The 16,448-nt window shown below is 38.8% G+C and overlaps 1 protein-coding gene across 2 annotated transcripts in view; it reads right to left on the reverse strand.

Annotated features, from left to right (window-relative positions):
* The window catches only part of TTN (titin), a 274,931-nt gene extending 258,718 nt beyond the window's left edge, over nt 1-16,213 (reverse strand). The window contains exons 1-10 of one of the 2 annotated variants that reach the window (XM_047772981.1): nt 16,002-16,213; nt 13,719-13,822; nt 11,422-11,625; nt 9,601-9,888; nt 8,987-9,072; nt 8,638-8,882; nt 3,942-4,269; nt 3,145-3,297; nt 2,329-2,466; nt 890-1,021 (exon numbers count right to left, since the gene is read on the reverse strand). In XM_047772981.1, the coding sequence (XP_047628937.1) occupies nt 890-1,021; nt 2,329-2,466; nt 3,145-3,297; nt 3,942-4,269; nt 8,638-8,882; nt 8,987-9,072; nt 9,601-9,888; nt 11,422-11,625; nt 13,719-13,809 (1,665 nt within the window). In that variant the 5' untranslated portion in view covers nt 13,810-13,822; nt 16,002-16,213. The remainder of the gene's footprint in view (nt 1-889; nt 1,022-2,328; nt 2,467-3,144; nt 3,298-3,941; nt 4,270-8,637; nt 8,883-8,986; nt 9,073-9,600; nt 9,889-11,421; nt 11,626-13,718; nt 13,823-16,001) is intronic. The other variant, XM_047772982.1, reaches the window with a different exon arrangement.
* Nucleotides 16,214-16,448: the final 235 nt, after the last annotated feature.

The following is a 16,448-nucleotide window of genomic DNA, read 5'->3' on the forward strand; positions in this document are numbered from 1 at the left end:
GCAACAGGGATTTCTATGCCCTTGTGTTTTGAAAGTCTCTTTCTCACTGTCAGGAATGGAAGGTTCATTCAACAGCTTCTGGCCAGCCTTTTATGTGTGTAGTGTTTGGAGTGAGATCCTTTAAAAAATGTAGCTCTGGGATCAGCAAAGAGCTTGAGATCAAGAGAGGCTAGTCAAGTTGGAACAACCTCAATGTCACCAAAATCTCCTTGACCACGAAAGAATTCAAAAGTTGCCTCGTTCTTGACCCTTTAAGGCTTGATTTCATACATGGGAGAGAAATAGATTTGGGTGACACTGAGGTTGTTCCAACTTGACTCTATGACATAATAGCAGCAAACACCTCTGGGTCAATTTATCAACCAGGAATTAGAGTACTTTCTTGAAGAAGTGCCGGTCTTCCCTGATATCCAGTAATTCCTCATTTTCCCTTGATATTTAGTTGGAGTGTTCATGGTTGGTGTGGGTGTGTTTGTGTGTGTGGAATGTGCTCACATGTGTCTTACACCTATGTAAAGTTTGTATGTTACAATATAAGTGATTGAAGGCTTAGGCTATGCATGAAAAAACTGATTGTACCAGTGGTTAACTGGGCTGGAATGATATCCATCTTCCACTTAAACATGCTCTAGAAATGTCATTGATTTGCCCCTAACTATTCTTATAGATAGACAATCCCCTTGAAACTGATCAGTTGAGTGGAAAATTGTACGATGAGAGCAGAATTTCCGTCATGAAAGAGTTTCAATACTAAACACAGAGAAACAACAAAAAGAAAATATATACAAAAGACTCTTCCATTTAGAGGTTTTGGTTGGAGGGTACATAGAGTTGGCTGGAATGTGATATCTGTCAACAAATTAAGAGGTATTTACAAAATTGGACTTACTTTTTCTTGAGTGATTTGCTTTTGTTCTTGTTTTGTAGTAATTTCTCCAGTTATTCTAGTTTCTTGTTCTTTGGCTTTAGTTGTGGAGATTACTACTTTAGGTACAAATGCTTTTTCAGTTTCTTTTCTTATCTGAAATCAGTGATAAAGACAAAATCTTATTGTCTCATGATCTTTTAAGAGAAGTGTAATAATGTTTATTAAATATAACAAAATAGGAAGTAAATGAAGTAAATTCCTTTTTCTAGAGATATCATTAAAATTGATCATTTTCATTAATATGACCATGCTCTTTCTTTACCTAAACCATAGATTATCCTGCTTAGGAGCAAAAAAAAAAAAAAAAAAAAATTGATTTGACACTGTTTCCTTTGAATTGGAGAAAGTAGTCATCTTTAAAGAGACTTCCAATGTTTATAAGTGGATAAAATGGCAATATTATTCTGTGCCACTCTGTCATCTAAAGATAATCTTAGAGCATAGGATATTAGAAGACCTTAGAAATAATAGTCTGACCCTTTAATTTTATATATGGAAAATCATGTATAGATAGTTCATAATCTGCATTTATACGCTATCTTTGCTTCAAAAATTATGTTGATAGTTTGCAACATCAAGACTTACATTTCTAAAATTGAGACAATGTAGGAAAAATAGTTTTGTATATAGCCTAGACAAAATGTTTTTCAATCCTTAACCCCCTGAAGATGCTGTGTTTGGATCTGGACACCTAAAGTGTATATGGGAAGAACCGGGGGAGAGGGGTGAGGGCGGGAGGGGCAATCTCCTCATTTGCCTCCCTGCCATTCTCAGGCATCACGATGGAAAATCAGGATCTCAGGGTTAAAGAGGCTTGAAAGTTATCTTTCCAAACCACCCAACTGACAATCGGTTTTGCTGGTCAAGAGCCCTGTCGATTGGCCTTATCTAATCTTTTCCTGAATGCCTCTAATCATGGAGTTATCTTTTTCACTTTTTCTGGTCATTTGATCTGAGAAGGCCATGCTCTCTATCTCATTTCAAATCCATGTTCAAATGTTCTCCTAAGGGGTCAGGAAGCAGTTGCTAAGCTATTTTCAAAGCACTGTGTGTTGTGTTCTTTTTCACTCTTCCCTCTTCCAACCTCAGCATCTATTTCTCCCTCCTGGTTTCACCTCCCTCACAGTCACAAATTTAGTCAGTGCATCTCCAGGTCAGTGTAGATGAGACCTTTGTTTCTAATCCCAGTATGTGTTCCCAGAGGTCCCTTTTGTCTACATAAGGGAAGCACTCAGTGAGTCTAAGGGACATGGTATCCAGTACCCCAGAATACACAGACACAGGGGATTTTATTGGCGTGATAATAACCACGTTGCCCACAAAACAACACCCTTCATGGTTATCATTATCTGTGCTGACCTGGGTAATAACAATAATTTCATATCAAAAACCATTTTTACCTGTTCATGAGTTACATGCACCTGCTCTTGTTTTGTCGTAATTACTTCTCTGGTTCTTGATTTTAATTCTTGTTCTTTGGCTTTATCGGCGGCCACTACTACCTTAGTTACAGCAGTCTTCTCTGCCTCCTTTCTTATCTGATTTTCATAGGGGAAAGGAAAGAAAGACTTTAATGCACCTTATATAAAAAGTTACAATAATAAATCTGGATAAAGACATAAATGTCACACAGGAGTGTATCGGAGGAAAACTAGAGTGATTTTTAAACTACAACAGAAAATCTATTCAAATATGAGGTGGGAAATTATCTTGGATTTATACCACCTTTCAGCTATGAATCAAGTGTCACATTTGTTTCGAGAAAAGTAAAAGCAAAGGTCTTTGGGGGAAGCTTAGGGAAACGTCATGCCAGCCCTGAAATAATGGTTTCCCTGCTTGGCTCTTGGAGAGACCGAGATCTGGATGGACTGCTCTGGAACTACAGCTCCGAACACCCACAAGCCCTCTGGTACAGCTGCCTTTCCCAGCCACCCTTCACCTGTCTCAACTCAGGGGTGCCCTGATATTCTGGGTCTCTTGTCTGACCTCCTGTATTGACTTTCTGAGTGAACTCTTCCTTACCTACCTGCCTGACATAGACCAGGTACTTAGAGTATTTATGTCTAGAGCACTTTTGGTCTCAGACCACCTTTTGCTCAGAATGCTCCCAAAGTCTGGGCCATGGTGGGCTCAGTGCTGTCCTCAAAATGATCTGGGCATTGGTTCATCCTGGGAACTTTGCATGCAAAGCTCAGTCTGAATGGCCTCACGCATACCTGTTCTTGAGCAGGTTGGATGTGCACAGCAGTCGTGGTTGTCCTCTGAGCAGTCTGCTCTACAGCGCTGATAACTGGTTCTCTCACTCTGGCCATATCAACAGCAGCAACAACGGTCGCAACAGCTGCACTTTTGTCAGTTTCTTGTTTCACCTGGATGGACAATGACCAAGCATGTTACTTTTTGAAATGATGTGCCTGGTAGAGAATACAAAAGAACTGTGGAAACCAAACTATCTAGAGATAAAATAGACATGTGCCTAAGCATTTATCATTGCCAAGAGAGATATGGTATTGCCAAAACCGATATTTTATGAAAATCTCATAGATTAGAGATTTTGTCCCAATTAAAAATAATTTTACAAAGCATAAGCCAAATTTGGTCTTCAGTTTCTATTACGTTCTTTTTTTTTGTCTTTCTTTGCCTTTATTCTTTTCTTTTTTCAGCTTTTAAAGATTAATTAAAGTATAATTGACTTATAATGCTGTGTTAATTTCTGCTGTAAAACAAAGTGATTCCGTTATATACATACACACATTCTTTTTCAGATTCTTTTCCCATAAAGGCTATCACATACTGTTGGGTACAGTTCCCTGTGCTACACAGCAGGTCCCCATTGGCCATCCATTCCATATACAATAGTGCATGTATGCCAATCCCATACCCCCATCCATCTGTTATAGTATTATGTTCATATGCATGTCCCCTCTAACATATAAAGACTCAGTTCCATGGCAAGAGTCTGGTGGGAGAAAACAGAATGTGAAAGGAAGAAAAAAAGAAGCTCTGACAGTACCTCTGCAGCCCCAGTAGCAACAGCCCCTGCAGCAAAGGCAGCGCTGGCGGACACGCTGGCCGCAGCACCTGCAGCTCCGCTGATGGTCACTTGCTCCTCGATCCCGTATCTCCCTTCCCATCTCTCCTCTGTCCTGATCTGAGTAGCACTTGTCACCGTGGTCTCTCTCATCTCAGCCTCAGTTGAAGCCATGTAGCCCTCCTGCTTCCAAGGCGGAGGCACTTCAGGGCCTGGGGGCATGGTGGGCGTCTGAGCCTTGCGGATGAGTAATGGAGACTTAACAGATCTGATGGGGGAGGTGGAAATCCTCCCTGCTGGAGACACAGACCTGAAAACCAAAGCAGAGTTCAAAGAACATTGAGACAGGGAACTACTCTCTGGATCATCACGTTTGCATAATGGAAGAAAAATCTGGAAGTGTTTAAGACAGAGTTTTAAAATCCGTGGCCCAATAACCTATGCAGAGGCAAATAATGTATTTGAAAGTAATTTTATTTATTTATTTATTTATGTTTTGGCTTTTTAGGGCCGCACCTGCAGCACATAGAGGTTCCCAGGCTAGGGGTCAAATCAGAGCTACAGCTGCCGGCCTACGCCACAGCCACAGCAGCGTGGGATCTGAGCTGCATCTGTGACCTATACTATTAGCTCTTGGCAACTCCAGATCCTTAACCCATTGAGCAAGGCCAGGGATAGAACCTGTGTCCTCATAGATTCTAGTCAGATTCATTTCTGCTGAGCCATGACAGGTACTCTGAAAGTAATTTGTTTTAAATCTCAGTGAGTCTCATTCTCATTTGTTGTAATTCTGTAAGAGTAACAGATTTAATTCTAAGCTTAAGAATTCTGTGCTCTGCCCCACCTTCTCACATTTAGGAAAAGTCAAGACAGCAGAAGGTCCTTCCTTAAAATACCGTCAAAGAAAGGACACAGCAAATCTGGTAATCATAACTCTAAATTTCTCTCTACTCCCAATTCTGGGGTGAAAAGGGATATCAAATAGGTATTGAAGAGAGAAAAATTTTTGTTATCAAAATACTCATGCAGCTCGAGGCTAAGCAAAGTAAATGTTTTTAATTTTCCTGCAGGACTTTCTACAGCCCTCACCATGCCCATATGCCTTATGAATTGCCAGGCTTTCTCTCTCTCTTTCTGCACAACTTTTTTGGGTCTAGCTGTGCAATGCATTTTGGAATGTGCTGTCCTGGTCAAATAGTGGTGGACTGCTTTTTATTTCTTCTGTTACTTGTTTACCCTTATCCTCACTGTATTGTACTCTGGACTTCTTTTAAATATCCTTATAGTGGATCATTTGAAACCTAAGGATTCTACCATTTTTGATTAAATTGATAAAGCAGTTTCCTCCCAAACAGTTTTCATTGCATTTTATGTGGGTACAAAATGCAGCAGAGTCAGATGAAAAATCTGGGTACTGAATCATGTCATTTATAGCCAAAAAACACAATTTTTTTTCTGTCTTTTGTAATTTTTTAGGGCCACACCAGTGGCATATGGAGGTTCCCAAGCTAGGGGTCCAATCGGAGCTGTAGCTGCTGGCGTACACCACAGCCACAGCAATGCCAAATCTGAGCTGCATCTTTGATGCCGGATCCTTAACCCACTGAGCAGGGCCAGGGATTGAACCCTCAACCTCATGGTTCCTAGTCGGATTCGTTTCTGCTGCACCATGACAGGAACTCCAAAAAAGACAATTTGATCTACGATAATAATTCTAGGTGCTGGTCAACTATTTTAAGATGAAATTTTTTCATAATTTAATTATTAGTAAATAGGGTTTATTATACTTTTTCCCTCTAGGTGGCAATATTGCCTTATCATTGCATTGAACGACTACGTATAGGAAAATGTTTATAAATGTATTCTGGCACTACATAAGGTATTTAACTTAAAGTGATCATAAATGAAACAGTTATTCTAATTAAGTCTCAAGGTACAGTTGATATCTGCTCTAAATTGCAGAGTAAATTAACAGTAGCTTACAATATTAACCAATTTCATGAAGAAATGTTTAATCATTTTCTTGAAGGGTTTTTTTTGGTGAAAATCAATTTACATTTTATAAATGGAGTTGTTATCAACTAAGGGGAGATCTAGGGGAACATATCTCTATTTGGAAAATGACTGCCTTAGAACTATAACAAAGACCAGTTTAGAATAACGAAGGGTTTATACCAATTGAAGAAAAGCAAAGTGACATGCATTTCCAAGTTTCAACCTGTGCCTTGTTCTTGCTGTACCTCATAAAGTGGGTCTAATTCAAATAAAGACATGATTAGCATGACATGAGTGATTAGCAGCAGGTTGCAGGTAAGCCCATAACTGTGAAAATCAAGGTAATTTGAGTCATTATGGGAACAGGAAAGTGCTTATTTCTGCTCTTACAATAAAAAATAATCACTTGAGCGCAGCTAGATACAACGCACCTTATTCCATGAAATACATTTGCTTTACTCTACAACAAAAGTCAAGGTTACACCCTGAGACGTTTTAGGAAGTTGTCTATCCTGGCTAACCATTATTTTCTCCACAAAATGGATATTTTAATTTCTTAATTATTTGAAAGCAAATGTGGGGGGCGCTAAATAAATGGGATTGTTATTCACAGATTCTCAGTGTTTCTAAGACAGTCAAAATGCTCCATAGAGCCAGGGAAGTTCTGTCATTTTATATGAATCTTAGGCTTGGATTAAAAATATGGCGAGGTTGTTATCTCCCCCAGAAATCACATTTGGCTTGTCTTGTGATTTCATGGTGTGCAAACCTGGAGTTAGCCTGAGACAGAACACTTTTTTAATCTGATAGCTAGACATGTTTTTTTAAACTGAGCTTTTTGCCCAGCCTTCATGGTAGTGTTTACCAATATCTTTAATTTTTTAAGTGGCCAGCGTAACAAAGACTAGAAAGTATCTAGCATGTGTCCATATATTTGTTGCACATTTACATTGCCTCTTGTATGAAATGCTTGTCTTTTGTCTAATTTCTTGATTTGTGTTGCTTTTTTTTCTTTAATAACTAATTGGTGGAAGCATTTTGATACATCTGGTTTATTAGTTCTTTGTCAAAAGTGTTACAGACATTTCTCCCTCAGATCTACAGTTTGCATTGTTTCTTTGTGGGGTCTTATCCAGCATCAATACATACATACAGTGGTGTAAGTTATGCACCATTTCCAGGCTTGTACCATTCACACTGCTGCCATGTATGTTATAATACTTCTGTGGCAGAGGCAATGAAATATCTTGAGAAAGAGGTACCTTTAAGCTTTTTTCACAAATGGACTATTTGATATAGCAATTATCTTGCTTTTGTCTACATAAATTTTTATGTAGTTGAATCCACAAATCTATAAAAACACTTCCCTACAGCTGTTTGCTCAAATTTTCTTTTCCTTTTTTAAAAATAATTTTTAATATAGCTCTTCAGTCAAGCTGAGATTTATTTTGTAAATGCTGTGAAGTAGAGGTTTATATTTGTTTTCTCCCACATGGATAGCTAATTGGCCCATCATTCTTTACCCAGTAAAATTGCCTTTTCCCCACTGCACTGAAAAGTCACTTTGATTAAAAAGTGAATTTCCTGGATTTTGAATCTATTTCTAGACCCTCTATTCTGCCCCCCTCCCCCTTGTGTTTTCTATTCATTTACCAATACCATACTATTTTGACTACAGTTAACTTCACAATAAGTTTGAATATTTTTTAGATCAACTATCCACTTATTCTTCTTGAAAATATTTTCTTTGCAGGGGAAATTTCTCTACATTTAAAAAATTAAATTGATCAGGAAACATACTTTTTGTTTACTCCAAATTTCCCCTTTTATTAGTATATAATATTAAACAACCTTATCATGTGAGGTCAAGTCACAAAGTTTCATATTTGCTATGGATAATTTACATGTGATTATATAGTTTCTGAACCCTGATGATATATGTTTACTTTCTAAAATACCTTCATATTAACTAAGAATGGAAACCCAGTGGAAATCTATTTTATATCCTAGAAAAAATAACATAAGCACATGCAGAAATTTAGAATTTTTGATTATCACAGCATAAGAACACTTATATAATTATATTTACAAGGTACATTCAACTAATTATCTTGTGCAACCCTCACAGCACACCTTGAGATCATTCTTACTGTGATTCTCTATAATTTACAAATGATGTGACTAAGACTTTAAGCAAATTATTTAACTTATTTAGCTCTAGTCACCTATGTTTAAAATTAGAGATGATCATTTTTAAAGGTTGCTATGAATATTTAATGAGAAAATATATTCAGAGTGCCAATCAAGTGTCGGACTTAGAGAAAGTGGTCAATATATACTAGTGACAATTTTATTACCATAATTATTTCCTAAACCACATTTTAGCAAGTTCTGAAGCTGACTGAATTAAGGCTTCTGATGCTCTTTTCATTTCACTGGGCTTTTTCTTGGTACATATTTATTAAATGATGTACAAATAAGAATTCAGAATTAGAATTTAAAGAAGTTCTCCAATTTTTTTGTGGACAGTGAGGATTTGTGAAAATCATAACCAGTATCTTTTTGGTTTACCTCCTTTATCACATGCTATATTTCTTATTGCCTCCTTTTATTTCTCTTCTTATTAGATTAAACCAATTCAAAAGTGCATAATGACCTGATTATCACTGTTAAAAGGCTTTACCTGACGGGAGATGGGGTCGGTGCCCGAACATGTCTGACTGGGGATGGGGAGTGTCTTATTGGCGATGGGGACTGCTGTCGAGCCAGCTGTGCTTTGGCAGCAATCGATGGTGGTGTGGGAGACCTCGACTTTGGCTTAGGAGGTATCCTGGGAGGTGTTTTATGTGGCAGCTGTTGCCCAGCGGCACCATCTATGACCATCTCAACTGTTGCAATTGATCTGGCATCAAAGTGGGCTTCTATCTTCTGTAAAAGATAAAAACAAAGCCCAGGTTGAGGAGGAATAGTTGGTTAAGCAACAATCTCAAAGGCTAAAAAACTGATAGTATAGATTAAAAAAAAAAAACAACCTTTTCAATTCGAGTTTGTCGTGTTTCTGAAATCTGAGCAGTCGAAACAATTGTTTTTGTCTTTTTAGCGGGTACTACTTCTTCACCTGTAGGAAGGGAAAGATAAATATTTAGGAGGATGCACGAGGACTCATTTTAAAAGGGATTATGTTAATTTTGACCACAAAGTCAATGAGATTTTCTGGGTGTCCTAATGGATAAACATGCAGAAAGTTTTGGCTTTGTTTGTGTGTATACATGCATATGAAATTAGGTTAACTATCAATAGGTTAAAACTAATTATATAAATGAGGTTAAAACAGAAAATGTGTATTGTTAGGTATGAATTAGAACCCTTTTTAAAAAATTCCTTTTTTTTTTGCCAATAATTTGAAGACATAGATGACCTAATTTAAATGCTTTCATTTCCACTGGAGTTAGAAACCAATCATAGCTTCAATGATTGTCAACTCCTGTGTGGAATCAGAGATTTTTCATGGGTGTTGAAAAACCAGCTTTGAATTCAGCTCACAGCATCCCCAAACCTCAGAGGGGAGGCAGATGGATCCTTGGCCCCACTTCGTCCTGAATCAGTCCTCTCCCCTGCTCCCAGTTCCTCAACCTACAGCACGTACCTTGAACCAGTAATTCTGCAGTCGAAGTAGCTCTTCCAACGCTATTGGTTGCATTTACTGAATAGGTGCCGGAGTCTTCAGGGTATGCTTCCGCAATCAGTAAGCTGTAGAGGTCGCCTTCTTGTGAAATTTGAAAATCAACGGAGCTCTGGATTTCGGCTCCGTCCCGGTAGAACTTCACCACAGGTGTAGGGATTCCAGTCACTCTCACTTGGAGTCGCACTTGGCTTCCTTGTCTCACGGTCATGCTCTGCAGCCGTTGAACGAAGTTGGGTGGTGCTGTCTCCGCTGCAGGGGAAAGGGTAGAAACTCAGGACCGCAGACCAGGGCGCTCCCAGCTGGCTATTTTTAAATAAACACAGCTCTGGTTCTCAAACCAGGCGATGACTGAACTGAATATCCTTAACTGTCCTTGAGCCCAGTGCATCCATCAGATGACAGCAAGAACAGCCAGGAGAAGCAGAGGGCAGCTCTGTCACCCTATTTTGTTTTGTTTTGTTCAGCTCTTCTAGGCCAGTGATTTTTTTTTTTGTCTTTTTGGAAGAAAAAGCCTAGATCTTGTTAAAACACTTCTGTAGAGTCTTTTCAGCACTTCCTCCCAACTGCACATCTAGAACTATATTAATAATGTTGTCTTTTTAGGTCAATGATAGCCCTATACTTAGTGCTCAAGGTATAGTTTATTGGATAAACATATGTAACACTGCAGAGCTCATGAAAGATACTGTTATGTAATGTGTGAAGCAATGCAATGTTTCTTGTACTAATGTCTAAGAAATAAAAGATGGAGGTAAATGATAGAGACCACGAAGACTGGTGATAACTTTTTGTGAGGAAACTATCATGCATTTGAATCAAGAACAAGCATTTGCCGGAGTTCCTGTCATGGCTCAGTGGTTAACGAATCTGACTAGGAACCATGAGGTTGCAGGTTTGATCCCTGGCCTTGCTCAGTGGGTGAAGGATCCGGCATTGCCATGAGCTGTGGTGTAGGCTGCAGACTCGGCTTGGATCCCGTGTTGCTGTGTCCCTAGCATAGGCCGGCGGCTATGGCTCCGATTAGACCCCTAGCCTGGGAACCTCCATATGCTGAGGGAGTGGCCCAAGAAATGGTAAAAAGACCAAAAAAAAAAAAAAAAAAAGAGCGAGCATTTGCCTTTTTCTGCAAATGTTTACTGTGCAATGTTTTTCAAAATGAAAAGTAAATGATGAGTTGTTAAACTTTATAGCCTAGAGCAGTATTTCTTTTCTTCTTTTTTCTTTTTGGCTGTGCCCTCCACAGGAAGAAGTTCCTGGGGTCAGGGATGGAACCCACACCATAGCAGTGACCCAAGCTGCTGCAGGGACAATGCCAGATCCTTAATCTGATGCACCACAAGAGAACTCCCTTTTTAAATTTAACTGAAAAAAATTTTAGTGCAGTATTTCTTAAATGGGTGGTCTATGGACCACTGGCATCAGAATCATCTAGGTGCCTGTTAAAAATGTGAATTCCTGGAGGAGATATGCATGTTTTCTTAGTAGCTATATAGACAAGGCTCCAAGACTTCCTACTCACTCAGAAACATGATTTTTAATATTTCTTGAATAAACCTTTGAGTGTTTAACATGTGTAGGGAGGAACGAGTTCTCCGCCACTTTTTTGAAGAAAATTAAATTCCACAAGACAAACAACTTTGTTCTCATTCAGTGTCCAGTGTGCCCATTCCTAGACTTGAGCTGCATCTGTTTGTGCTCCGTAGCCATTTGTGGTCCCCTTCCCCAGGTCCTGGAGATGCCCTCTGGGGGGTGCAGGGGATGAGCAGGTCCCCTCCAGCCTACCTGTCACGAGAAGCTCAGCAGTACTAGTTGCTTGTCCAGATCCATTGGTGGCTCTTAGGGAGTATCGTCCACTGTTGGCTTTAGTCACGGCGGGGATCGTCAGTCTAGCGCGGCCATCGCTAAAGGAGATCTGCACGCCGGGCAGAGTGGAAGTGGAAATCACCTGGCCATCCCTAAACCAGCTCACCTCAGGAACTGGGAAACCTGGAGAGCAAAGAGAATTCATCTTTATTTTGGGGGCACTGCAGAGTCTTCTGCCCTGTCCCATGACGTCCACTCCCATGTCCTAAACCATAAAAGCTCTGCAGAGTGTCATGCTATTTAATGAGAGTGAAAAGTTGACAGTTGTGAGATAAAAGTGTAAACTTGCAGACCATTAGGAATGTCTGGGTTCATGGAGAGGCCGGCACCTTCATTTTATAGGGGAGGAACCTGAGGCCAAAAAAGTCTTGCTGATGTTTCCAAGGTCCCTCAGCTGGCAGTGGCTGACCGAGGACTCCAACTGCCATCCCCTGCCCTCCTGGCCAGGGTTTGATCTGATGCAATTTAATAGACATCATTAAAATCATGAAAGGGATTTATAAAAGTGAAGAGCCAAGGAAACTATGAAATAAAAAGTGACCATTGTCCTCTTCAAAAACAAGAGCAAAAGCAGCAATGGGGATCTAAAGTTCCACCTAACAAGCACAAGAGGAAACATTCATCTCTCTGCCTCCTCTGTGGTTACAGGGACACAGCCTTCCTAAGTTCTCCTGCCTTTCAAATGTGCTTCAGTAAAAACTCTCTTCACCTGCCGTGAATTGTGAGGCTAAGGACTATGTGTGCATGGCTTGATGTTTTAAGCATACTAAAAGTCTGCAAATTCACAGCAGTTTATTCTGCATGTGGCAGGAAGGCTGGTGATCTCATTCCTTACACAGAGGAGGTGAAGATAAGAGTCAGTTTATTTTGTTGTCCTTACATTTAGCCAATCTCCTGCTGTGACCAAGCGAGTAGTTTATTTGACTAATTCACAGGTGTCAAATATTTTCAGTGGTGTTTCTCTAAGAATTTATCAGCACAAATTGCAAAGGAACAAGAAACAATGAGGAAACAAGATCCCATGACTTTACGAGCGGGCAAAACTCCTACTAAAGCCACATGTGTTCTGTTCAGTTCAGAAATTACCAAGTATTACAAGATAAATAAATAAATTATATGAAGGTTAGAGTTTATCATGCATGAGAAGAATTGAATTGGTCACTATAATCATATACAATAGAAATTGAAGAATGATTATATGATATTTGTGTGGTATAAAAGTGTTACCCAGTTATGAATAAGATTTTGGTGTATGAAATAGACAGAAAACAAAAGCAGAAGGAAAAGGAAATCTTATTTTATATCTTTATTATAAAGTTAAAAAAAGAGGAACAATGCACCATAGAGGTGCATCAAACATTGACTTTTAGTTAATCCATATAATCTTACACAGCCAGTTACAATACTGCAGGAGGAAATAGTGATTAAATAATTTTGAGATTATTTACAATACAGTTCATAGATTACCCCCATTTCGTCATATGATGATAGGCCCAGAAATCATCCATTTTCAAAACCATCCCTAAACTGAGTTATAAAGAAGAAAAAGAAGGAAAAAAGACACAGAAGAACTTCCTTTTAGATAAAATTCTAGGGTTAATGTTTGTTAATGTATGAACCAGAGTGGGATATGTTGTTTTGAGGTGTCATTTCAAAATGATTGGACAATCTTTCCATTTACCAGAACCACTTAATAAATAATGAAAATAAAAGAATAAAATACTCTGGTGTTAGCACATCACTGAAAGTTCTGCTCTGAGGAAAGTCAGTTGTACTGTTATTTTTCCCATGAAACTACAGAGCCTCAGGTGCACACAGCACTTGGCCACAGGCTACTGGCCCAGCAGCTCCATGACTGGCCTCTATTGGGCTGGAGTTCTTGGCTTCCAGTCTGGCTCTGCAGCTGAATCCAAATATAGCACGACCAAATTTGGTCTTACTTAGCAGCTGGATTCTGACAGCAAATTTTAATCCAATGCTAATTATTTTGCTTTGTGGAATTATAAATATGAATAAAACATTTCTGAGCCATTATGTTGTCAGATTTTGTCAGTACCCTGTGAACCACACACCCTTCTAAGGACCCTTCCATAGAATCGGGCCAATTTTACAAAGTGAAGGCAGGGATTACACTTGGTGTCAGGTCCTACTGCAAAGGTAACTTATTGGAAAGGAGGCAAAGAAGACAAAGGGACAGTGGGAATGTGTGAGCTTACCACTAACGTGAGCCTCAAAGGTTGCGGTACTACCCTCCAGTACCACAACGCTTTGTAACGGCTGCGTAAACGTCGGTGCTTGAGTTGTCATCTTTTTAGGCACTCTGAAAAGGAGGAGAAAATAAATTAGGGTTGCAGCTTGAGGGTCATTCTAGAGCTACTCTGTAGATGGCAGAGAAATAAATTTTCCAAAGAGGTGGCTCCACAGATCACCCGTGGGCCCGGAGTGATGGGCAGGCCTTCTCTTTTGTGGCTTGCTTTTGGCCTCTGACTTGAAGCCTAACAAAAGCCTAAGTCTAAGGGGAGATGGAAAAAATTGTAAGCCAGCTCAGCAAGGAATGTACCCTAGTGGTCAAAGAGGGAAATTCAGTCTTACCAAAGGTGGGAAATCTGGGAAAGGGTTAGAGAAAGGAAGGGTAAACTGGCTTAAGCGGGGCATGGTGCAGCGGGGCATGGTGCAAATAATAAGAGATGTGTGAAAAGTGTAAAATGAATCTTGGCATCTGTTCAATGTTTGAGAGACAATTTTTTGTTTTAAATTCTTTCCTCCCCAAATTTTCCACTCACTGTATCTATAAAGTTGAAATAATCTGGCTGATTATTTTAAATAGTCACCAAAACTAAAAATTTGAATTTTGAAGTTTCTTTCCTTAAAATTTTGGATAGCCTTGTCATCTATGCAAACCTTTGGTAGACAGCATACAGGACTTTGTTTCTTAATATTTCATGTTGTAACTGCTCAAAAAATGTTGCTACCATTGAAGGAAATATTCAGGAAAGTCCAAATTTAACTGAGTAGGCCAAAATTTATTATAGATCTTAAAGAAAAATACTGACTTGCATTCTTAATAAGGGACATGTGCAAACTGAAAAATGGAAGGCTAATCTGAAATGTAGTTGAAGTGAAAACACCTATGCTTTCATAGCATAAATATTAAAAATCAAAGAAATGAATATGGAATTGGTAGGTTCTTTTAAGTTGAAGAAAATAATTTGCCCATCAGTTTTAGATTATGTGAAGAATTGTATAAATACCTTACTACATAATGTGACCATACCACTATTCTGATATAAAAAGCAGATTCTCAGTTGTCAATTGCTTCATTACTATTTTTCATAAAATTCTCTACTTATTAAAACTTTATGGAGCAATAATCCTTCTAGTGATAATTCTGTACTTTACTGTAACTTTTTTACTTAGTTGAAAATGAAACTGGAATTCTCTGAGACAATAAAATTTACATTTAAAAAATTCAGATAATATCTGAAAGTTTTTTTTTGTGAAACTGTTGTCAAGAACTTCTTAATGTAGCATATTATCTTTAGGACACAGAAATAACTTTGCGTCTAACTTTTCCTATTTCTAAAGTAGTGAATCTTCTAAAAATAGCTGTATTCTTTTACACCATTCATATTTTATTTACCTATCTATTTGTGGGCATTTAGAATTTGTAATCTAATTCCAGGAAGATGGGAAACCAAGGTCGAATTTGAAACAAGAAGCCTCTAAAACATTATTTCTTACCCTTCTTAGCATCATCATTTATCTCACCTCATCTAATTTGACTGAGTTGAATTAAAGTGCATGATAAAATTCTGGGTATTTTAGAAAACAATTATAGAGCTTTCCTTTTTTTTTCTTCAAAATTTCTAAATGTATTGTAATTAACTGCCATAAATTGGTCTTCTAGTCCCATCCTTTAGGTAAATTTGGTTGCTTTGGCACTTGCTCTAGAGAGGCCTTTGTCTAATTAGGTCTGAAGGTATGCATCTAAAATGTCATGTTCCCAAAATAAACTCTCCAGCGATGACTGACAGCAGGCAAGTGTTCTGTCACTGTCCTGCAACTGATACCTCAGCAGTTGATTCCCTTAAAAAGTCATCAGGGTGTAGCCGATAGCACATGCATTTTATCAGAGCTATTCTTGGTGTGTCTCACTTTATCACTGAGTAATATAACCTTGAACATTCTCAACAGACCAAAAAAAAAAAAAAAGTCTATAAAAGTAGCAAACATTTCTATCACCATTTCAGACCACAACTCAATACTTTTAGAATATTAGGTGCATTTAAACACTCTGAATCACTGACTGTGCCACTATGCTAAAAGATTGAGCTTTTTAAATAAAAGAATTCACATATTTTAAAACCAAATCGAACAAGCAGATTCAAACAGTGGATTAGCACTAAGTATTTAGACAATCATCTCTATGAAGGCATTTAGCAAAGAAAGAAATTAATAAGGAAGGGACTCTATGAATAAGAAAAAGAAATGCTGCTCACCTGATTTCTCAAGAGTGCCCAAAAGGGTGGGACTAAGCCCAAGGTTGCTTCTGAAACGACGTCCTATCTGGAGTTGGTTTTTTTGACCATCTCCAACATGAATCGGTGAGCCTCTAAACTTAAAAACAAAACTACACAGTTAGGACTGTGTAGTTTTGCTTTTCTATGCAATCCCTACACCCGAGGCGAGGCTGGGAATGCACGACTGCTCAAGAGCCAGGGTCGGGCCCTGCCCTTATATTTGCCAGATCTGCTGACAGCCCCACATCCTTCAGCCGGGCACCCGGTGATTGGCTCTCCTGGGAAGGCATGCTGGGAGAGAGACCTATTTGGTAGTGGCTCATACCACCTGTTCCTCTGATTGGCAGTGCTAAATTTAGCACCTCAAAAGAGGCTTTCCCAAGGAAATAGAACCGTATTTAAAGAATAACTGTTGAGACTTAAAGA

This window comes from Phacochoerus africanus, chromosome 3 (genome assembly GCF_016906955.1).
Source record: "Phacochoerus africanus isolate WHEZ1 chromosome 3, ROS_Pafr_v1, whole genome shotgun sequence".
Lineage (NCBI taxonomy): Eukaryota > Metazoa > Chordata > Mammalia > Artiodactyla > Suidae > Phacochoerus > Phacochoerus africanus.